This window comes from Corvus hawaiiensis, chromosome 1 (genome assembly GCF_020740725.1).
Source record: "Corvus hawaiiensis isolate bCorHaw1 chromosome 1, bCorHaw1.pri.cur, whole genome shotgun sequence".
In the NCBI taxonomy this organism is placed as follows: Eukaryota; Metazoa; Chordata; class Aves; order Passeriformes; family Corvidae; genus Corvus; species Corvus hawaiiensis.
Genome location: NC_063213.1, coordinates 1,004,675 through 1,026,788, shown reverse-complemented (window position 1 = coordinate 1,026,788; position 22,114 = coordinate 1,004,675). Strand labels below are relative to the sequence as shown.

At 57.7% G+C, this 22,114-nt stretch overlaps 3 protein-coding genes across 4 annotated transcripts; all 3 read left to right on the top strand.

Moving 5' to 3' along the window:
* Positions 1–5,827: 5,827 nt before the first annotated feature.
* KLHL18 (kelch like family member 18) lies at positions 5,828–16,164 on the top strand. The gene is made up of 10 exons (XM_048302793.1): positions 5,828–5,833; positions 7,293–7,423; positions 7,601–7,741; positions 9,965–10,163; positions 12,149–12,309; positions 12,415–12,551; positions 13,650–13,872; positions 14,545–14,649; positions 14,845–14,956; positions 15,778–16,164. Exons 1-10 carry the CDS (start codon positions 5,828–5,830, stop codon positions 16,162–16,164), a joined length of 1,602 nt encoding a protein of 533 aa, XP_048158750.1.
* On the top strand, positions 16,164–19,261 carry LOC125326608 (vegetative cell wall protein gp1-like). Of its 2 annotated transcripts, XM_048305094.1 has the most exons (5): positions 16,164–18,195; positions 18,296–18,606; positions 18,693–18,797; positions 18,872–18,955; positions 19,060–19,261. In XM_048305094.1, exons 1-5 carry the CDS (start codon positions 17,874–17,876, stop codon positions 19,243–19,245), a joined length of 1,008 nt encoding a protein of 335 aa, XP_048161051.1. In that variant the 5' UTR covers positions 16,164–17,873; the 3' UTR covers positions 19,246–19,261. The 2 variants fall into 2 exon arrangements, with proteins under 2 accessions (XP_048161051.1, XP_048161100.1); XM_048305143.1 differs by having other exon boundaries at positions 18,106–18,606; positions 19,060–19,257.
* A 5-nt stretch (positions 19,262–19,266) lies between these two features.
* On the top strand, positions 19,267–21,405 carry LOC125326932 (cathelicidin antimicrobial peptide). The gene is made up of 4 exons (XM_048305661.1): positions 19,267–19,828; positions 20,389–20,496; positions 20,585–20,668; positions 21,259–21,405. Exons 1-4 carry the CDS (start codon positions 19,655–19,657, stop codon positions 21,367–21,369), a joined length of 477 nt encoding a protein of 158 aa, XP_048161618.1. The 5' UTR covers positions 19,267–19,654; the 3' UTR covers positions 21,370–21,405.
* Positions 21,406–22,114: the final 709 nt, after the last annotated feature.

Sequence of the window (22,114 nt, the reverse complement as noted above, 5' to 3'; positions counted from 1 at the left end):
CCAAGCCCATCCTGAAGGAGCCCCGAGGTGGATCCTGATGCTCTCACACCACCACAGTGAATTTATTCCCCTTTTTTCCACTCCTGCTCCTTTTTGTGAGCCCCATCTCTAAAACAAAAGGCTTCCACACACCCCTTTGTTCCAGAAGTTGGATCTGGATGTGCCCAGTGCTCCAGCTCATGGATGAAGCAGGAGCAGCAGTGGTCCCATTCCCACTCTCAGCTGGGATCACTGGGATTCTCCCAGCCCTCAGCCCTGTTTGCTGCACAAACAGCCCTGGAATTATTAAGGAATTGTCACTACTCCGGTTTGTTTGTTTTAATTATTCCCCTCAGAAAGGGAGGCAAGCATTCCCTCAGGAGCCAGGAGGGGCAGGATGGGTTCTCCTTTCCCAGAAACCTCCTTCCTGCGGGAATCAGCACTGCCTTAGCAGCCGGGCTGGATGGATTCAAAGCCAGAAGTGCGGATTTGCCTGGCTCCCTTTGGATCTCTGATCATCCCAGCTGGGCTTGGGGAAATCTGTTGCTGCTGCTCATGGTTGTCCATGTGAAAATGAGGTTTCCTGGGAGCTGCACCTCTTTCCAGCAGCTCAGGATGTGTCCTGGAGAGCTTGAAGCTCCTTTCCTGCACGGATGGAGCCTATGGATCGGGAAAAGCCTTTTCTCTCCCTGTCTCTTTAACAGCTGCAGGTCAGGGCTGCTCCTGATGTTCCATCTCAGCTCCCTTTGGAGGCTCTCCGAAATGTTTAATTAAAGATTCATTTGCTAGGAACACACATGGATGGACTGGAGGGAGGAGGGGGGGAGGGAGGAGACACACCTCAGCCTGTGGTTAGTCGTTTTTCCTTTGGAAAAAAGTAGGACTTTTGCTTAGCAAGGCCAAACTTCTGCTTTCTTCTCTGCGAATCACCGGGCTGGGCACCGGTGTGGCCGAGCCTGGTTATAAAATAACCAACCCAAGCCTTTTCCCCAATTTAACCTGAGCCCAGCCACGCTGTGGAGGGTGAAGCTGTGTTTTCCTCCTCATCCAGTGTTGGTGATGATGGAAAAGCTGACAGAGGTTCTGACAAGGGCAAGGAAACACCAAGCCTGGAATAATCATGGAGAGAGCAGAAATGAGGCTTCTGAGCCTTTTTTTCCTTTAATTTGGGGGGGATTGAGGCTTTGAACTCCAGATACGGACAAGCCAAGGGGCAGAGGGGCAGAATCCCCCTCTCAGAACCCTTCCCCCTGATTTTTGGTGGGTTTCCAGTCTTTCTCCCTTTAAAGCTCACAACTAAACCCTGCAAAAGCCCCGAGAATTCCGGCTCGCTGACAGGTGCTGGCATTTGGGGCTGTTATTCCCTGAGCTGCAGATCCTGAGCTGCTTCTTACCAGCACAAAAGAGGCTCCTCAGTGCTTGTGTCCTTCCTGAGCATTGTTTTTGGAATTGTTTCATCCTTCCAGGATGAAAGCTGCCCGGGCAGCTTTGTTTTCTGGGATGTGCTGCCTGTGCTCCAGGCCAAGGTCCGAGCGCTCTCCGGGGACACATCGGAGGCTGCTGCAAGCTGAGGAATGCACCACTCTGTAAAACAGGGAAAACATATCCATCCTATTTCTTCATTACAAATTTAGAGGGAGTAAATCTCTCCAGAGCTCCTGCTGGCTCCCACTGGAGCTGGAGGAGAATGATCCAAGTGCCAGGCTGGCACCTCCAGAAATCCTTGGCCAAGCTGTCGGGAGAGGGAAGGTTTGTGCCTTCCCAAATCCTCAGAGTTGACGTGAGCTCCTCTTGCTGCTGCAGCTGCTCCTCCTCAGGATCTGAACCGCTCCAATGCCATTTTTCCATGACTGACTCCAAGACGAATTAGAAAAGTCTCCTAAAATATGATCCAGGTCTGGCAAGCTGAAATAATTCCCAGCTGTGGAGAGGGTACAGTGTTTGCTCCATATTCAATCCCAATGGCACTGACAGGTCACAGTCCTGCTGGCTTCTCTCCCATCCTGATCTCAGATTTTCCAGACCCTCCAAACTGGAGCAGTTGCACCCCTGAGAGCTGATGCAGAGGTGGAGGAGCCTCTGGATAAGTGGAATTCCAGACAGCTCGGGCTGCCTGCCCGATTCCAGCAGGATCCTTGAGAACTCAGTGCCTGGCTGTGCTGCAGGTGTTGGAGCATGTTTGGGAGATCCTCCAGGAAAACAGCCTTGGAAGGTGTGCCGGTTTGGCCAAATTTGGAAATACATCCTCTGAGAGAAGGCAGATTACAACCACCCCTCCCCCACCAGGTTCGGGAAAAAATAACTTTTCCTCGAAGGAAAGTGAAAGAGATAAAAACTATTTATTTAACACACACACAGGAAAAGGATAATGATGCCAAATAATGAAACCTCTCGCTCTGCTGAGAGAAACCTGGGAAAAGTTCAGAGTCCTTCCGTAGATCTATCTCCCCCTCCTTGGAGCTGGGATGGGGCGCTGGGCCCCCCTCCAGGGCCAAGGCCTCGGTGGAAATTCCTCCTGATGCATTCTGATGTTGAAACCGTCCAGCAGAGAGAAAAGGGAAAGAAACAAAGTCCCAGGAAAACAAAGGTTCAACTCTCTGTCTCCCTCCGGAGGAAAAGAAAGCCGAAAGCTGGAAAGCAGGCAGGGCTTCGTGCCGCTCCTCTCTCTCAAACGCAGAGCAGTCTGTGTCTGTGTCCTTGAAAACAAACTGCAAACTGCTTTGAAAGTTTTGCTGGGTTTTTTTTCCTCTCCCCCCTCTCAGGCTCAGTTTAAAGGCACAAAATTAATTGCTGGGCACAGGGCAGCGATATGGGATCAACATCATAAAGTCACCCCTAGACAGAAGGAGAGGGAATATCTGTTTTACTGGAGGAGCTGGGAGACTGGAAAAGCAGCTGATCCATGACAGGAGAGCTGCAGGATGAGGATGTGATTCCAACCTTGTCACACAACAGACAGGAGTTATTTGGGATTCTCACTGGAGGTGATTCCCCCGAGCTCTCGGCTGCCCTCAGCTCTTCCCTTACACAAAACACAAGGATTTTTAGTTCTAGGACAACATAAAATGTCTTTTTGCTGTCCCTTCAGAAGCCTTAAGGAGGGCAGGGCTGGAGCTGATCCCCTTGGGATGCTCCCTGTCCCCGTGGGAAGTGGAGGGACAGGAATTCAGCAAAGCAGTTGGGCTCTTCTGAGCTGGCAGGGAATTCCCTGGGGATGTGGCTTTGTTGTACATCCAAGGGGATGTTCCTCTGCTTCAGAGGAATTGGTCACCATTCTCATGGAATGCTGGAATGGTTTGGGTGGGAAGGGACCTTAAATCCCATCCCACCCCCTGCCATGGTCAGGGACACCTCCCACTGTCCCAGGCTGCTCCAAGCCCCAATGTCCAGCCTGGCCTTGGGCACTGCCAGGGATCCAGGGGCAGCCCCAGCTGCTCTGGCAATTCCAGCCCAGCCCCTCCCCACCCTCCCAGCAGGAAATACCTTCCCAATCTCCCATCCAGCCCTGCCCTCTGGCAGTGGGAAGCCATTCAGAATTCCCTCTTTCCTGCTGCCCACACGAGGGGATCAGCCCCCAGGGCACGGCGAGTTCTGGCCAGGGAATGTGGAGCTCCTCATCCACCAAATCCTTCCCTGCAGTGCTCCTCTCATTGTCCAGCCTGGATTTGTGCTTGGCATTGTCCTGATCCAGGTGCATCCCATTATTACCTTTTCCTGGCAAAACGGGGCTGCAATGGATTGGACACCAGCTCTGCTTCTGCTCTGGCCTCTCCGTGCCCTCAGTGCCACCGTGCCCTCAGAAAAGATGGATTTGGGGTTTTTTTGAGACCTTCAAAACTCAGCAAGTTCTCAGCTCTGTGGGTGGTGACGTCAGGAACACAAGGAATGCCTTTCCCCCACCTACAGCATTTTCCTCCAGAGAAAGGCTCCTTGTTCCCTGGAATCTGTTCATGTTTGTGGCTGTGGGGGTGTCCGGGAGCAGATTCCTTTGTTACCCGCTCAGAGACACGTCAGAAGGGAATTCTGGGATTCCCAGGGTCAGGAGGGATGCTTGCAAAGTTCCTTTTTTCTGCAAAACTGAATCTTTCACCTTCAAAGCAAAGGACCTGAAGTGATAAATTGTAAAACAGAACATGCTGGAATGGTATCAGGAAGAGGACGAGCTCTTTGCCGCTCTCTCCTTAGGTGACTCCAGAGTGACTCCATCAGGAAGGCGCCTTAGTGCAGTCATGGAAAGGGAGAGCCTTTGGCTCTGCAGGTGGGGAGCACTTTGGGAAAGAAGACACAAGGATGAGCTGAATGGACACGTGCTGCGGGCCCATCCTTGGAAGGCTTTTCCATATCCCAGGAGAAAAACTTGCCCTTTGCCTGCAGCAAGAACTGCAGTCCTTGGGGACTCGCCATCAAGTGCTGATGGAATGAACACGATGATAGTTTGAGAGCAGACATCCCAATTTCTCCATCTCCCCGAGGGTTCTCTGCCATTCCAAGTTTCAGACATGAGGAATCACAGGTTGTGTCTTGTCCAGCACCAGGAAATATTTCCCGGGCTCTTTGCTGGTGCAGCTCCGTGGATCTCGCTGCTCACAGGGACCATTCCCAATCCAGGACCACCTGGAAGGGCAGCACTGCTCAGACCCAAGGGATTCCATCCCGGTGGTGATTTCATCCCAGCTGTCATTATCCCGGCAGGAATCTTGCAGGATGCCTGGGGATGTTTGCCCTTGCAAGGACCAGGGCTGTTGGAGATAATGAGGCTGTTTGGTGGCAGCTCCTCAGGGGTGAGGTCACCGAGATGCATCCCTGGAACTGGAGCTTGGCGGGACCTCTCAGCCCTTGGACAGGGCTGGAATCTCTTGTACTGGAGCTGAGGGTATGGAATCATGGAATGGTTTCGGTTGGAAAAGGCCTCTTGGATCATGGAGTCCAACCATCCCCCAGCACTGCCGAGGCCACGCCTGCCCCACGTCCCCAGGTGCCACATCCACATGGGTGTTACATCCCTCCAGGGATGGGGAGCCACCAGTGCCCTGGGCTGTCCCTTCAATGCCTGACCCCCCTTTCCAGGAGGAATGTTCCCAATATCCACCCTGAGCCTCCCCTGGCCCAGTCTGAGGCCGTTCCCTCTCCTCCTGTCCCTGTTCCCTGGGAGCAGAGCCCGACCCCCCCGGCTGCCCCCTCCTGTCAGGGACTTGTGCAGAGCCACAAGGTCCCCCCTGAGCCTCCTTTGCTCCAGGCTGAGCCCCTTTCCCAGCTCCCTCAGGAGTTTTCCAGTTCCCTTCCCTGGACATGCTCCAGCCCCTCAATGTCACTCTTGTCACAAGGGGCCCAGAGCTGCCACCTGGGCTCTGTAATTTACAGTTATTTTGTGAAATAAGGGCCTTTTTCTCCTCCTTGGAGCCACTACAGGCTCAGGTTTTGAGTAAGTATAACCTCGGTGTTGAAATTCCTGTTATCTTTAGTTATAAAGATAATTTTGGTTATAAATAGAAGGTCGCTGTATGCATTTGAAGCAGGTGTTTCACTTTAAGAGGTGCCTGTTCAATTTTAGCACCACTCTTTATTTATTAAAGAGCTGAAATGAGATTTGGGCAGTTGTGATTTTTGGCAACTTGGGCTTGGGGGGAAATGAAAGTCAAGTAAAATGTTGCTTTTCTTGCACACTCAGCCTGAACAGGAGCACTCATCCAAACAAACCAAATGGATTGTTGCAGTTGGAGTGAATTCCTTATGGAATTTTAGAGATAAGAGCCTTGTTCTTTCACCTTTCAGAAACAGCAAAAGCAAAAATGGAGTTTTTCTATGTTTTGGGATGTTTGAGGCACTCAGGAAGGGGTTTTGCAGCAGCATGAAGGTGTGTCAATAATGGGATTCATTGCTGGGAAATCAGTGGGTTGGGCCAGGAGCAGCTGATGATGGGATGACTTCACCCATGGGGAAGGGATGGACTGGGAACTGCCCGAGTTGCTGAGGTGTTGCCGAGGTGTTGCCGAGCAGGTCGGGTGTTCCTGAGCCTCCGGGCTGGAATGTGGACGGGCCAAGCAGCAAATTTGTCACCGTGGTCAACCAGGCTGTGGCTGCTCGTGTGTCAGCCATTCCCACTGGGAATTCCCAAAGCAAGAGCTCCAGCAGCTGAGTGTCCTCAGGGATTCCCCTGTCCTGAGCAGCACCTCAGACCCTCGGCACACCGAGAGTCCAGGTGTGCTCACCTGGCAGGGAGGGAGGGAATGAAAATCCCAGGGGTCTGGGAAGGGTCTGTGGGCTCTCAGGTTCTGGAATCACTTCCCTGTTTGGCCTTTCCTCGTGAAATTTGCTGTGTTTTTTGTATTTTTAAAGCTGTTCAAAGCTCTGGCCAGGCTGGAGTTTGTGCTCTCTGTGTGAGGTCGGGGTGGGAACCTGCTCAGCCAACATTCCTCCCTCTCCAGGGCCAGGGATGTGGCCTCAAGCTCCATCCCCTCACGGAGCCTGGGCCTGCAGTCCCGATTCCGTTTCCCAGAGATTCCCCATGCTGCTGTATGCACAGGAGGAGGCTGGCAAAGATTTTGCTGATACCTCGAGTCTTGGAGCCTCTGGGATGTTTTCCAGGTGGTTTTGGGTCAGGAGAAGGGATCCATACAGACCTTCATCCCTGTAAAGTCACATGCAAATAAATATGTATGTGAAGGGTGTCATAGTCACGACCATTTCGCTTCCTGATTTTGCTCTGGGAATTAGGAATGCTGCAAAATCCAGGAGAGCAGGATTTGTGCAGCATTATCCAAGCACAGAGGACAGCATGGACAGGGATTCAGGCCCAGGACAGAGACAAGGCTCTTCAAAAGTTCCTCCTTTTTTTCCATCTGGCAGGAATTTTGCTTTCTAAACCCTCTGCAAGTTTGTGTTTGCTGGCTCTGAGCACTCCAGGCCTGGAGGGAGAGGGGAGGCACTGTTGGGAATCATGGAAGTCCTGAATCCAAACAGCATGTCTGGAGATGAAAGTGGGGGGAGGGTTTTGCAGAGGAGAAGAGAAGGACTCCTTGGATAACCTGGAGCGAAGGGCCCTGCTGTGCCAGCTGCTTTGGCCATAAAACAAAGCTCCAACGGGAAATTTTGGCTTAAGAGAGGAAAAAAGGGCAGTTCTGCACAAGCTGGGGTGGGCATGGACTGGGATGAGCCAGGTTGACATGGAAATTAGGGAAAAAAGCTCTGAGAGAAGGAATCAGAGCAAAGACCTGACTTGAATCCTTGGATGCTGGTGGAGCTGTGCTGCAGGGAATCACCTGGAGCCGTGGGTGGTGCTGATCCCTTCTCCTTCCCTTTTGCCCCTCCGTTAGGTCGGGGACCATAAATTCAGCGCGCACCGGATCGTGCTGGCAGCCTCCATCCCGTACTTCCACGCCATGTTCACCAACGACATGATGGAGTGCAAGCAGGAGGAGATCGTCATGCAGGGCATGGATCCCAGGTGACATCCCTAGGGAGAGCCCGAGGGAGCACGAGGCCTCTGCGGGCCTTGGCGCGGTGTGTGCGCGGTTCAGAGGCTGCTCTCCGCGGGAACGATCCCACAGAGCGTTCTGCTGCTGGCACAGGGCTATCCCAGCTGGAATTCAGTGGGGTTTCTGCCCTTTCTCCCTGTTTTTAGTGCTCTGGAGGCTCTGATCAACTTCGCCTACAACGGTCACCTGGCCATAGACCAGCAGAATGTGCAGTCCCTGCTCATGGGGGCGAGCTTCCTTCAGCTGCAGAACATCAAGGACGCCTGTTGTACCTTCCTCAGGGAGAGGTGAATGCGCCTGGGGGGATCCTGGGGGGATTCCGGGGGCATTCCAGCTGCTCCCCAGCAGCAGCGAGGGTCAGGCACCTGTGTCCGGCTTGGGAGGAGCAGGATGTGTCCTTCTAGCAGGAGGAGGAGGAGTGTGCATCCCAAAACTTGGCATCTGTGGAGTTATGGAATCACAAAATGAGTTGGGAGGGACCTTAAAGCCCATCCCAATCCACTGTCCCAGGCTGCTCCAAGCCCCAGTGTCCAGCCTGGCCTTGGGCACTGCCAGGGATCCAGGGGAGCCACAGCTTCTTTGGGAATTCCATCCCAGCCCCTCCCCACCCTCCCAGCCAGCAATTCCCAATTCCCAATATCCCATCTCTCCGTGCCCTCTGGCAGTGGGAAGCCGTTCCCCCTTATCCTACCATTCTCATTCCCTTCGGAATAACTTACCACTCCTTCACTGGGACACAATAAAAGCCCTTGGCCAGCCATGGGAATTAACACCCAGAGCAAAACTGAGGGACCATCTCCCTTTTTGAGAACCCATCCTGGCAGGAACTGCCCAATAAAATGCCCTAGGGTGTATCACCATGTCCCACAGCCGTAGGGAGGAGGAGAGAAGATCCAGCAGGCAGGAATTGTGCAGCAAGATTGATTGATTTAATTATTTTACAAACTTTTATAGACTTTTCTCTTCATAGTCTAATTGGACAAAGGATCAGCCTCCCCTTGGGGGTGATTGGCCAAAATCCTAAAACATCCATTGTCAAAATATTTTCCTACTGTGCCATAAACAAGACTGTTCAAGGTTGCAGGTGGCTTGGTTGTTTACAGAACTCTGCCACTATCTCTGTGAGAGAGAAAAGTCTCTCATGGACTTAGAAAACAGCAAGAAAATCCTCGCTAGCAGCATTTTTGTATCCACAGTTGCCCTTCCTGCTGCTGTGTGTGCTAAAGGGGAGGAACACCGCGCCTCAGCCCAGGAGCTGGACAGGAAACTGTGGCAGAGCCTTAAATTGGTCCCAGGTTTTTCAATTTCCTCGCTGGTGTTTGGCTGCAAGGCTGTTCCAGCAGCAGGGTCTGGAAATGGAAAGCTGGGATACTCCTTGTCCACGTACCACATGGATTCTCAGCCCGTGCCAGGGAGCCTGACGTGTTCAGTTTTCCCAGCCTGGCTTCTCTGCAGCTGCTCAGGGTGCTCAGTGGTATGATGTCAAACACACCCACCAAGTACAGGGATTGGCTACCAAAATCCTCCCAAATCCACCAGGGGCAGCCAGGTGTCCTAAGTGAAGTCCTGGATTTGAGTGCACAGCTGCCAGTTTGGTTAATAACTAAAAATTAGTGGATTCTGGCCACCCTGGGAGCTGGGACATGGACACTGAGCTGTTCTTCTGAAGTGGAATTGAGAATTGGGATATTTTTAGGCAGCTGTGTTGTAACCAAGCCCTGTGTGAGCCCTCAGAGTCACCCTCATGTGACAGTTCCCCACCCAACAGCACCAGGACCTGGAGCTGCTGGAGAGAGTCCAGAGGAGGCCCCAGAGCTGCTCCAGGGCTGGAGCCCCTCTGCTCTGGAGCCAGGCTGGGACAGCTGGGAATGTTCCCCTGGAGAAGGGAAGGACACAGGGAGAGCTCCGAGCCCCTTGCAGAGCCTAAAGGGGCTCCAGGAGAGCTGCAGAGGGACTGGGGACAAGGCCTGGAGGGACAGGACACAGGGAATGGCTTCCCAGTGCCAGAGGGCAGGGATGGGTGGGAGATTGGGAATTGGGAATTGCTGGCTGGGAGGGTGGGGAGGGGCTGGGCTGGAATTGCCAGAGCAGCTGTGGATGCTCCCAGAGCCACCTGGATCTATCCAATGGCTCCTTGGCAGGGACAAGGGGACATTTGTGTTTTCCATCCTCTGGCTGTGCTGTGGATTCACCTGAAGCTCTCTGTGCAGATCAGCTCATGGGTGAGCTGGAATCTGCCACCACTGGTGAGGACACAGCTTTCATTACACTGCATGTCCTGCAAGGCTTCTGTGCTTCCCAGAATCCTGGAATAGTTTGGGTTGGAAGGGACCTTAAAGCCCATCCCATTCCCACCCGTGCCATGGGCAGGGACACCTCCCACTGTCCCAGGCTGCTCCAAGCCCCAATGTCCAGCCTGGCCTTGGGCACTGCCAGGGATCCAGGGGCAGCCCCAGCTGCTCTTCCATTAACCTGACATTCCTGTTGCTCTCCTCTTCCCCTTTTCCCAGGCTCCATCCCAAGAACTGCCTGGGTGTCCGGCAGTTTGCCGAGACCATGATGTGCACGGTGCTCTACGACGCTGCCAACAGCTTCATCCACCAGCACTTTGTGGAGGTCTCCATGTCCGAGGAGTTCCTGGCCCTGCCCTTTGAGGACGTGCTGGAGCTCGTTTCCAGGGATGAGCTCAACGTGAAGTCCGAAGAGCAGGTGGGTGCCTGGTGTAGGAAACTTTGAGGAAACTTTGAGGAAACTTTGACCTCGAGGGGTTTTGTGTTGCTTGGGAGTGGGAATGGGAATGATCCTATTGCTGGGCTGAGGGAAGCTGAGATGTCCTGGCACAGGGGGGACATTCAGAGGTGCTGGACAGAGCTGTGATGGTTCCTTGGGCCTACTCCAGACTGACTTGTTCCTAGGAAAAAAGAAAAGCAGGGCTTTTTTAGGATCACAGAATCATTGAGGTTGGAAAAGCCTTCAGAGTCCATCAAGTCCAACCATCCCCCAGCACTGCCAAGGCCACCACTGCCCCATGTCCCCACGTGCCACATGGACAGGGCTGGTAAATCCCTCCAGCAATGGGGACTCCACCCCTGCCCTGGGCAGCTGTGCCAGGGCTGGACAGCCCTTCTGGGGAAGGAATGTTTCCAAATTCCTGCCTAAACCTCCCCTGGCACAATGTGAGGTTGTTTCCTCTCCTCCTGTCCCTTGTTCCCTGGGAGAAGAGCTGGAATCCCACCTGGCTGCACTCTCCTGTCGGGGTTTTGGGGGGCAAGAGGTGAGCAGGGAAAACAGAGCCGGTCCTCGAACCTGGAAATCCATCCTGCTCTTCCTGAGGAGCCTCCAGAGGAGGTGACAAAGGCAGAGCAGACCTCCAGCTCCTCCTTGCAGGGTAAAAATGTGCTTTGCTAATCAGGCTTAGGGAGGGAGGGGAACCTGCCTCGCATTCCAGCCACATTCCTCTATCATACCAGGAATTTCTCACTCTGTTTTTCCCAGAGCAGGTAGGATCCAAAGAGTCCATCCTGGGGACATTTCCTCGTGCCCTGGCACCTGCCAGCCCCACTCTTCAGAAATTCCAGTGGCACCCTGTAGAGTGGAAAAAAAGTTGGTTTGGGGTTTTTAATCCCTGTGGTGCTGTTGGAGAAGCATTTTTGCACTGGAAAGTTTGGGAATTGTGTTGGGAGAGACTCCGGATGCCACTATACAAGAAAGAGCTGATGATTTTGTTCTGGATGACACAGGTTGCAGTAACTTTAACAGGGAGTCCTGTGAACCCAGGAATGCGTGTCCCAAATCAAACTGGGACCAGGGCACTGGGATCCTTTTGTAGCTGGAGTCATCCAGTGGTGCTTCGGAGAGGTCTGTCCCTTCCAGTGTGTGGGATGGAGCCTGGAGAGACCAGCTCAGCTCCAGGCATCTCCAGCGTGGTTATCCAGAGAGAACAGATGGATCCCTGTCATCAAACCTGTCTCCTGGTTTCTCATGGAGCAGCACCACTCCCTGTCTTCTTTCCCAGTTTGCAGATTTTTGTCACTAAAAAAACACAGTTTTGTGTTCTGTGCCACCTCCTCTGCCAAAATCCTCCTTGCAGCTCCCTCATCTCCCTGCAAACAGTTCTGCTGGATGTCCCATCCCACGGGACCACAGATCGGGATTCTTGGAGGCAGGGAAAGAAACTGCATAGAGTTTCTTTCCCTTTTTCCCTCTTTCCCTCTTGGAGCCTCTTGGAGAGGCTGGGACAGCTGGGGGTGTTCCCCTGGAGAAGGGAAGGCTCCAGGGAGAGTTCAGAGCCTCTTGCAGGGCCCAAAGGGGCTCCAGGAGAGCTGCAGAGGGACTGGGGACAAGGCCTGGAGGGACAGGACACAGGGAATGGCTTCCCAGTGCCAGAGGGCAGGGATGGATGGGAGATTGGGAATTGGGAATTGCTGGCTGGGAGGGTGGGGAGGGGCTGGGCTGGAATTGCCAGAGCAGCTGGGGCTGCCCCTGGATCCCTGGCAGTGCCCAAGGCCAGGCTGGACATTGGGGCTGGGAGCAGCCTGGGACAGTGGGAGGTGTCCCTGCCCATGGCAGGGGTGGCACTGGATGATCCTTGAGGTTCCTTCCAACCCAAACCATTCCAAGATTTGATGTCGTTTCTTTCCCATCCACTTGCACAACCCCAAAACTCCCAACTTCCCACTCCTGTCTTGTGGCAGGTGTTTGAAGCTGCCTTGGCCTGGATCCGGTACGACCGAGACCAGAGGGAGCCCTTCCTGCCCGAGCTCCTGTCCAAAATCCGGCTCCCCCTGTGCCGGCCGCAGTTCCTCACGGACCGCGTGCAGCAGGATGACCTGGTCCGGTGCTGCCACAAGTGCAGGTGAGGCTGGGACATGGAGGCAGCAGGATGGGAAAGCTAAATCCTTCAATCTCAGGCTCCAGACAGTCAGATCTCCTCTTGAATGATTCCCTGATTGGATTCCAGGGATCTGGTTGACGAAGCCAAGGATTATCACCTCATGCCAGAGCGCCGGCCGCACCTCCCGGCGTTCAAGACGCGGCCGCGGTGCTGCACGTCCATCGCGGGGCTGATTTACGCCGTGGGGGGACTCAACTCAGCAGGTACCTTGCAGTGGAAAGACCACCAGGGGCTGGGTGGGATGCTGGAATTCCCCCCTGTGGAAGCGTGGAGCAGTTTCTCCTCCTCCATGCAGCACTTCGACCCTTCCAGTGAAACCCTCGGGGTGGTTGTGCCCATAGTTTAACGTCTTCCATCTAAATCCTGCCGAGGTGAGGCTTATTCAGGATGTTTAAGACTTTGAGGATGGTGTCCTTGCCTGAAGCCCCAAGCAGGACTTGCAGGGATCTCCACAACGTTGTGGGATCACAATACCGTGGTGCCATGAGCCTCACCGTGCTGTAAAAAGGGAACAGAAAATGGTCAAGGACAAACCTTCTGTGGAGGAGCTGCGTTCCCGGGAAGCAGCGACAGCACAGATGGGACTTGCAGGTCTCTGCTGCCCCTCGGAGGACAGTGGAGGTGCCACTTCCACAGAGGGAACTTGTCGGGGCTCCTGGTGCAGAGCACGGGAGAGCTCTTGGAAATGTTCCCTGATGGTTCTGAGTGTGGGAACAATGGGAATTGTTCAGAGCAGGAGCTCTGTGGGAGAGCAGGGATATCTGGCTGGGAAATGTCTCTGTGGGAGCAGGTAGGCTGGAATGGGATGTGAGACCCCAGGATAGGACAGAGAATCCCAGAATGGGCTGGGTTGGAAGGGACCTTAAGGATCATCCCACTCCCACCCCTGCCATGGGCAGGAACACCTCCCACTGTCCCAGGCTGCTCCAAGCCAAATCCAGCCTGGCCTTGGACACTGCCAGGGATCCAGGGGCAGCCACAGCTGCTCTGGGCACCCTGTGCCAGGGCCTCCCCACCCTCACAGGGCAGAATTTCTTGCCCCAACCCAGGTGCAGCACTTTGCACTTGGCCTTGTTGAACCTCATGAGCTTCCCACTCCTTGAGCTTGTCCAGGTCCCTTTAGATGCCGTCCCACCCTAGCAGATGTAATGTTTTTCCCAGATGTTTTCCTAAACATGGTTCCCCATGCCAACCCCATCTTTAGGATCACAGCAGCACCCCATTACCCCTCCACCCCGCTCCCTATCCCAGGGCTTCATCAGGTCTCCCTCTTTTAATTTGAGTAGCAAATTTCTATGCAGGCGATTCTCTGAACGTGGTGGAGGTGTTTGATCCCATTGCCAACCGCTGGGAGAAGTGCCAGCCCATGGCCACGGCGCGGAGCCGCGTCGGCGTGGCCGTGGTCAACGGGCTGCTCTACGCCATCGGCGGCTACGACGGCCAGCTGAGGCTCAGCACCGTGGAGGTTTACAACCCAGACACCGACTCCTGGTCCAAAGTGGAAAGCATGAACAGCAAGAGGAGGTACGTGCAGCTCACAGGGAAGAGAGCTCTGGAAAAGCAGGGAAAAAGGAGGTTGGAGGAAGAGTGGGGGAGTGGGTGCCCAGCAGGATGGGGGGGGGCGGAAATGGGAAAGGAGGAGTGGGGCAGTGTGGAAGCAGCTGGGATTTCCGTGGTTAGTTTCTGGTGCAGCCGAGGGGGGGTTGGCCTCTGCTGCCAGGGAACAAGGACAGGAGAAGAGGAAATGGCCTCAAGCTGTGCCAGGGAAGGGTCAGGTTGGATATAGGGAAAATTCCTCCTGGAAAGGGCTGCCCAGCCCTGGCACAGCTGCCCAGGACAGGGGTGGAAGATGTATGTGCCCCTCACCAGGTACCTCTGGAGCTCCCTTAGCCGCTCCTGGTGCTCCAGCCCCTTCCTCAGCTCCATTCCCTTCTCTGGACACACTCCAGCCCCTCAGTGTCTTTTTTTTTTTGTCGTGATGGGCCCAAATCCAAAGCTGGGATTCAAGGTGCTCCTGCCGTGAGCACCTTTCCGCTTTGTGAGCTCAGAGTTCGGGTGGGACTGAGCAGTGTGCAGGTGAATCCAGGGCAAAGGCAGTTTGGTGGGATGACACAGGCAGAGTGTGCAGGGTCACAGTGTTGGGGACAGGGTGACAGCACCCCCAGCCATCTCACGGGGCCCCGCTGTTCCTTGCAGCGCCATGGGAACGGTGGTGCTGGATGGGCAGATCTACGTGTGCGGTGGATACGATGGAAACTCATCCCTCAACTCCGTGGAGTCCTACTCTCCAGAAACAAACAAGTAAGAGCCCTTCATGTCCCAGAGCTTTCCCAGGAGCTTCTCCTCCGGTGTTCCGTGCCCTGGCACCTCTGGGCATCTGGGCTGTGAGAATGGTTTGAATAAGGAGTGGGGAAAGGAGAGTTGGTGGAATCCAGCACTAGAAAACCACGGAATAATCTGTGGGAGTCTTGCTGATCTCTCCCCTCTCCCTCCCAGGTGGACAGCAGTGACCCCCATGAGCTCCAACCGCAGCGCTGCCGGAGTCACCGTGTTCGAGGGCCGGATCTACGTGTCCGGAGGGCACGACGGGCTCCAGATCTTCAACAGTGTAAGGCCCTGGGCTGGGGCTCATCCACTGCACCTCAGGCTGGGGCTGGAAGGCTCCGTGTCCTTTCCCTGTGCACCCAAATGGCCCCAAGTGCTTGCGCCACCAAATTGTGTCACTTCCACCCATGACAGAAAAACCTGAGGTGGAACAGAAGTGACTCTACCTGCTTGGGGTCATGGAGATGTTCTGAGGGCTGGAGCCCCTCGGATATGGAGCCAGGCTGGGAGAGAAGGGAAGGACACAGGGAGAGCTCAGAGCCTCTTGCAGGGCCTAAAGGGGCTCCAGGAGAGCTGGAGAGGGACTGGGGACAAGGATGGAGGGACAGGACACAGGGAATGGCTTCCCAGTGCCAGAGGGCAGGGATGGATGGGAGATTGGGAATTGGGAATTGCTGGCTGGGAGGGTGGGGAGGGGCTGGGCTGGAATTGCCAGAGCAGCTGGGGCTGCCCCTGGATCCCTGGCAGTGCCCAAGGCCAGGCTGGACACTGGGGCTGGGAGCAGCCTGGGACAGTGGGAGGTGTCCCTGCCCATGGCAGGGGTGGCACTGGATGAGCTTTAAGGTCTCTTCTAACCCAAACCCTTCAGGCACAATCCCATAGCAGCTGAACTTTTAACTGAAGGCAGTTCAGCCCTCTCAGCTCCCCCAGCTGCTCCTGGTGCTCCAAACCCTTCCCCAGCCCCGTTCCCTTCCCTGGGAAGCCCCTCACTGCCTTGTCACGAGCAACCCAAAACTACCCCCAGTTTGGAGGTGCCACAGCGGGAGACTGTCACAGGCTGATTCCCAAGGCAGCATCCCTAACTCCCGCTGTGCTCCATCCCAGGTGGAATACTACAACCCTCACACGTCCAGCTGGCACGCGGTGTCGCCCATGCTGAACAAGCGGTGCCGGCACGGCGCGGCCGCGCTGGGCAGCCGCATGTTCGTGTGCGGCGGCTACGACGGCTCCGGCTTCCTGAGCGCCGCCGAGGTCTACAGCTCCATGGCCGACCAGTGGTACCTGATCGTGCCCATGAACACCCGCCGCAGCCGCGTGTCCCTCGTGGCCAACTGCGGCCGGCTCTACGCCGTGGGCGGCTACGACGGCCAGTCCAACCTCAGCTCCGTGGAGATGTACGACCCCGAGACCAACCGCTGGACGTTCATGGCGCCCATGGTGTGCCACGAGGGCGGGGTGGGCGTGGGCTGCGTGCCGCTCCTCACCATCTGACGCGGGGGATTTTGGGGGCATCTCGTCGTCAGCGAGCGTGCCACGATTTCCAGGTGCTCGATCCAAACGCAAAGGAACTTGACAGAGTAATCCCCCACCTGTAACTTTTTGGGCTGAAGGTCCTGAAAGGTCAAATATGGTGAGTTTATGTGCGAGCAAAGACCCCCTCGGCCTCCCCCGGAGCCGTGGCCGAGCAGATCCATCCATCCATCCATCCATCCCTCGTCGGTTTTCCTGCGGTTGCACCTTTGGGAAGCACCGTTGTGGGCTGAGGGAGGGGGACAGGCTTCATTGTGACATAAAAACAGCCACTTCAAGGACTTGGAAAATCCATTGGCATCTTCTGGAGCAGCAAAACCACCTGAGCCCCTCCAGGGGCATCAGCAGCAATTTGGGGGGTCGTGGTCACACAGAGGGGGTCTCCAAATGGGACAAACACGGCGCTGTTGCTTCCAGGAGCTTCTTACACAAGACCTCCCCCCCCCCCAGTTTCTCGTGTTTTTCTCAGCTTGATGTGGAAAACTTCTCCACAAGAGCCACAGGATGGAGAAACCAGGAAGAAGAAAAGGTCGGTTAAACCAGGATCGTTTGGGCAAGCTCTGGAGAAGGATGGATGGAAACGACTCCAGGCAACAGCCTGAGGGTTTCAAAATGGGAAGTAGATTATCAGGATGTCCTTTAAGTTAAATATCAAGGTATTTTCCAAGGCTAAGAGGCAGCTGTAGCAGAAAGGCCGGGATATTTTAGGAGAAGCAAGGAAAACACGTCATGAGTTTGTCGTGCTCTGCTGGGAAAGGTCTTTGCCGTGGGTTTTGTGCCAGGAAATTTTGGAATGCTGGCAGAGCCAAAGAGCTGCCTGGCAGCACCTTCCCTGTGTCAGCCCTTCAGCCCTCCTCCTGCATGATCCGTGATCCGCCATCCCCCCGGAGCTCTCCGTGCCCGGCTCTTCCCGTGCCATCCTGGGCACAGCCATACCTCCTCCGGGCAGGCAGGGCCAGGCAGCAGGAATGTGACCTGATCCCAGCTGCTGGGGAATGGGGATCTCCCCCCGGGTCTAGCCCCATCCCGGCGTTCCGAGGGGCTGGGAGCTGGGAAGAGCGGGATGTGCCCCCCAGCCCCGCTCCCCATGTCCATTCCTGCTCCCCAGCATCCCTGGGATTGACTCTGGCTGTACATGTGGATGTCTATACTGGGGTACTGTGTATATTTTAGGGTCTATAATGAGCATATCTGGCTATAAATGTGATCTATCAGCACATATCCATTTCTTCCACACCTATCCACTGCTGGCTTCCCAGGAATGGGAATCCTTTGGACTTTTCTGTGCTGCTCAGACTTTAAAAAAGAACGAAAAGAAAAAACAGGAATACTTGGATCAGAATGAAGTTGTTGCTTGTGGCATCTTCTCTTCTCCAAGACCCATCCTGACCATCTCCATGGGCAGAGGAGGCTCTGATGAGCTGCTCGCCTGGTCTTCCATTATCCCTTCTCCCTCCCACCATCTCCCACCTGGGGCTTGTGTCCCTAAGAATGGGAATATTGGATCAAATACCCTTGGAAGAGCAGCAGCTCCCTGACACCGGGGCTGTCGATGGCCCCTGGGCTTCCAGAGCGCTGCTCCCAGGCACGGTGATCCCGGGAGACTCAGGTATCTCCCAGATGTGCTTCCTGGGACTCCTTCCCCAGGGATCTCTGCTTTTCCATTGTGAATGAAGCAAAGAGAAAGGGGAGCTCCTGGCTCCAAAGGCGACAGGAAAAGACTGAATTTTGGGGAAACGAGACTCGCTCACCCAGGGAAGGCAAACTGGGAGAGCGGGATCCACACAGTGCAATCCTCGCCAAACCCTGTGTTCCTGAATCCAAGGAACACCTGGGCATGGGGTGTTTGGATGAATCTGAGCAGGGTGAGAGGGATCTTAAAAACCAAAAATAGCATAAAGAAATTGGGAGAGGGCAGAGGGCTCCTGCTTCTTTTCTCTGTGGGAACCAGGAGGATGCTGTCGCTCCCGGCTCGGGAGGAGCAGGATCTCGGTGGGACCAGCGTGCCAAGAAACTGGGAGCAGGCACAGGGAAGGGGCCACGGATGGGGGATCGGCCCTGCCGAGCTCCAGCATCGCCGCATCTCCTGCAGGTCCAGGCGCGCTTCCCCCCGCGGCACCGGGCCAAGGAAAACATCGGCAACCCGATCCCTTCCCGCGGCACGGGGGCCGCTGTTTATCCTGGAGCCGGGCCGAGCCCGAGCCCGGGGCCGATCCCGGGCTCATTCCCGGCCGTGCCGCCCGCATGGCGCTGGTGCTCGGGGCCGTGCTGCTGGCGGCGGGCGCCGCCGTGCCCGCGGCCGTGCCCGCGGCCGTGCCCGCGCCCCGCGAGCTGGCGCGCTCCGTGCTGGAGACGCACGGGCAGGAGCTGCGGCTGCTGCGGCTGCTGGGAGTCGCCAGGACGGTAGGAAAAGGGGTGCGGGTGCGGGGGGTGCTCCCGGCTCCGGCACCCGTCCCGTGCGGGTCCCCACGGAGCTTTTCTCCCGGCAGAGCTTCGACTGGGGGACCCACTTCAGCATCAACTTCACGGCCCGGCAGCCGCCCTGCCCCCGGCCCCCCCCGGACCCCCGCGGCTGCCGGGGCCGCCCGGGCAGGGTGAGCGTGGGGCGGGACCTCCGAACCGGGGGGCGCGGGGGGTCCCCGGGGTGCTGAGGCCGCTCTGTCCCCAGGTGCAGCGCTGCTCGGCCCAGGTGTCCGTGTTCACCTTCCTGCCCGACGTGCCGCTCTCGATGGTGGAGTGCGGCCGGGAGCCGGTGAGGGCGCCGGGAGCCCGTGCCGGGGCTGGGACGCGTGTCCCCCTCACGTTGGGGGGGTTTGTTGGCTCTGGAGTGAAAACCCACTTTATTTCTCCCCGCAGCAGCCCGATGGCAGCGCCCAGCCCCGCTCCCCTGGCACCAACCCAGGTCATTCATCCTCCTCATCCTCCTCCTCATCCTCCTCCTCATCCTCCTCCTCCTCCCCCTCCCCGCGGCCCCGGCCCCCTCCCAACGCGTCCCTGCGGGGACCGTCCGGCCGCGCCCTGTCCCCAACGGAGCTGGAATAAAGAGATTTCGGACGTGTGCGTGTATGGGGGTGACAGTTTGGGGGACCCGGGGGGCACCCTCGGCCTTGGGCAACAGCGATGGGGCAAGTTTGGGGTTGTGCAACCCCGCGGGCACCAACCTGACACGGGCAACGTGTCCCCTGTGCCCCCCCCGAGGGGGCCTGCGCCCCAAATCCCCCCGTGCCCAGCCAAGGGGCTCCCAAGGGTAGGGACCCCGAGGGGGTCAGATGCCACCGCCCATCCACGGGGACACACTGGGGCCCCCCCCCGCCCCGCGTGTCCCCCCCAAACAACGGCCGCTCTGCGGGATGGGGCCGGGCCTTTCCCAAGGGGGGAACCGAGCCCCGGGGCGGGTCCCCGACCTCCCGTGCGGGATAAAAGGAGCCCGGGGGTGGCCGTGGGGACAGCGATGCCGAGCTCGTGGGTGCTGGTGCTGGCGGTGCTGGGGGGGGCCTGCGCCCTCCCCGCCCCGGCGCCCCTCGCCTACACGCAGGTGCTGGCCCAGGCCGTGGATTCCTACAACCAGCGCCCCGAGGTGCAGAACGCCTTCAGGCTGCTCAGCGCGGAGCCCGAGCCCGCCCCGGTGAGTGCCCCCCACTCGGGACCCCCCCACGGGTGACACCCCCACCCCACTCGGGATGCCCTATTTGTGATCCCCTACTCGTGGTGCCTGACCTGGGCTGCCCAACCCGACCCTGAGTCCGCTCCGGTGAGTGCCCCCCACTCGGGACCCCCTATTCGTGATCCCCCACTCATGACTCCTGATTTGGGCTGCTCAAGTCCAACCCCTGAGCCCCCCCCCCCCCCCCAGTGAGTCCCCCCCGCGAGTGACCCACTCCACTCACTCGTGACCCGCTGTTCCTGTCCCCCCCACTCGTGGTACCCCACTCGGGGTGCACAGTGCCCACCCCTACGCCCCGCCCGGGCAGTGTCACCCCACTCGTGACCCCCCCATTTCTGACACTCCCTTCACACCCCTCACGGTCCCCACCCCGTGAGCGCTCAGCGCTGAGCCCACGCCAGCGATTGCCGCCCCACTGGTGACCCCCTACCAGTGACACCCTCACCGGACACCCCCCACTCGTGACCCCTCTGCTCCTGTCCCCTCCCGCTCGTGACCCCGCTGCCCACGCGTGTCCCCAGGGCGTGGAGCTGAGCTCGCTGCAGGGACTCAACTTCAGCATGATGGAGACGGACTGTGCCGCCAGCGCCCGCGTCAACCCCGACGACTGCGACTTCAAGGAGAACGGGGTGAGGAGGAGGAGGAGCGGGAGGAAGGGGGACACGGGGGCCCGGTGCCATCCCCGGGGTGACACCGCGTGTCCCCGTGTCCCCGCAGGTCATCAAGGAATGCTCGGGGTCGGTGCAGCTCCTGCAGAGCTCCCCCGAGATCGACCTGCGCTGCTTCGACGCCTCCTCCGACGTGAGTGGGGGGGGCCCGGGGGGCACCCGTGGGTGGGGTGAGGTGGGAGGGTCCCTCCCCCTGCCCCGCATCCCCTAAAAGGGACACCCCGATGGCTCCGTCCCCCGCGATGGAGGGTGGGGGGTCCTGGGGAGCTCGCAGGTCTGGGTGGGGTGTCGCAGGTGTGGGGTCCTGGGTGGGGAATTTGGGTGCAGAGTCCATGGGGCGGGGCCCTGGGTCCTGGGTGTGGGGTGCAGGGCCCCGGGGGAGTCCTGGGTGCAGTGACCCGGCAGGTGCTGGGTGTGGGGTCCCAGATGTTGGATCCTGCGTGGGGCCTGGGTGTGGGGACATGGGTGGGGTCCCAAGTGTTGGATTCTGGATTTAGGGTCCCAAATGTCCCAGGTGTGGGGTCCTTGGTGCGGGGACACGAGTGGGGGCTCGGGTGTGGGGTCCTGGGTGGGATTCTGGGGGTGGGGTCCCTGCTATGGGGTCCTGGGTGGGATTCTGGGGGTGGGGTCCCTGCTATGGGGTCCTGGGTGGGGTCCCGGTGTGCTCCCAAGGAAGGGGGGGTCCCGCACCCCCTGAGCCCCTGACCCCCATCCCTCCGGCAGCCGGTTCTGATCCAGCGCGGCCGCTTCGGGCGCTTCCTGGGCAAGATCCGGCACTTCCGGCCCAAGGTCAAGTTCAACGTGCACCTGAGGGGCTCCGTGGGCTTGGGCTGAGCAATAAAAGGGCCATCGGGAATGGCCGTGTGGGCACCGGGCTCTTCCTGTCTCTGGCACGCGGGGAAACTGAGGCACGGCTGGCACAGGGGGGAACTGAGGCACGGCTGGCACAGGGGGGAACTGAGGCACGGCTGGCACAGGGGGAAACTGAGGCACAGCTGGCACAGGGGAAACTGAGGCACGGCTGGCACAGGGGGAAACTGAGGCACGGCTGGCACGGGGGGGAACTGAGGCACGGCTGGCACAGGGGAAACTGAGGCACGGCTGGCACAGGGGGGAACTGAGGCACGGCTGGCACACGGGGAAACTGAGGCACGGCTGGCACAGGGGGAAACCGAGGCACGGCTGGCACACAGGGCTGCGCCCCCACGTTGTCCCCAAGGGGATGTGGGGTCGGGGATGTGGGGTCAGACTGGGTACAGGGATGGGTTTGCTCTGGGGAGCCCGCAGGGCCCCACCCATAAAAGGGGCCGCTCACATCCCAGCCACCATTGTCCCCACGGTGTCACTGTCCCCACGGTGTCACTGTCCCCACGGTGTCATTGTCACTGTCCCCACGGTGTCACTGTCCTCCCTGCACCTTGTCCCCCCCAAACCAGCAGTGATGGCAAAGGGAGATGGGGGGGGTGGGGGGGGGGGACACAGGGGACACCATGAGCCCCCCGGGGAGCTGCAAGGGCAGGGCTGGGGGGGTTTCAGGTCCCGAGGGGACCCCCATGATGGACCCAGTTTGGAACAGGGA

Excerpts from the sequence above, each read along its gene's own strand:
- KLHL18 (XM_048302793.1), top strand. Across the intron at positions 10,164-12,148 it reads ACGTGAAGTCCGAAGAGCAG|GTGTTTGAAGCTGCCTTGGC; the intron begins GTGGGTGCCTGG and ends GTCTTGTGGCAG. Across the intron at positions 12,552-13,649 it reads GGGGGGACTCAACTCAGCAG|GCGATTCTCTGAACGTGGTG; the intron begins GTACCTTGCAGT and ends ATTTCTATGCAG.
- LOC125326608 (XM_048305094.1), top strand. The coding sequence starts at position 17,874 with ATGAAGCAAAGAGAAAGGGGAGCTCCTGGCTCCAAAGGCGACAGGAAA. Across the intron at positions 18,607-18,692 it reads TGCTGGGAGTCGCCAGGACG|AGCTTCGACTGGGGGACCCA; the intron begins GTAGGAAAAGGG and ends TTCTCCCGGCAG. Across the intron at positions 18,956-19,059 it reads TGGAGTGCGGCCGGGAGCCG|CAGCCCGATGGCAGCGCCCA; the intron begins GTGAGGGCGCCG and ends TTCTCCCCGCAG.
- LOC125326932 (XM_048305661.1), top strand. The coding sequence starts at position 19,655 with ATGCCGAGCTCGTGGGTGCTGGTGCTGGCGGTGCTGGGGGGGGCCTGC. Across the intron at positions 20,497-20,584 it reads GCGACTTCAAGGAGAACGGG|GTCATCAAGGAATGCTCGGG; the intron begins GTGAGGAGGAGG and ends GTGTCCCCGCAG. Across the intron at positions 20,669-21,258 it reads GCTTCGACGCCTCCTCCGAC|CCGGTTCTGATCCAGCGCGG; the intron begins GTGAGTGGGGGG and ends TCCCTCCGGCAG.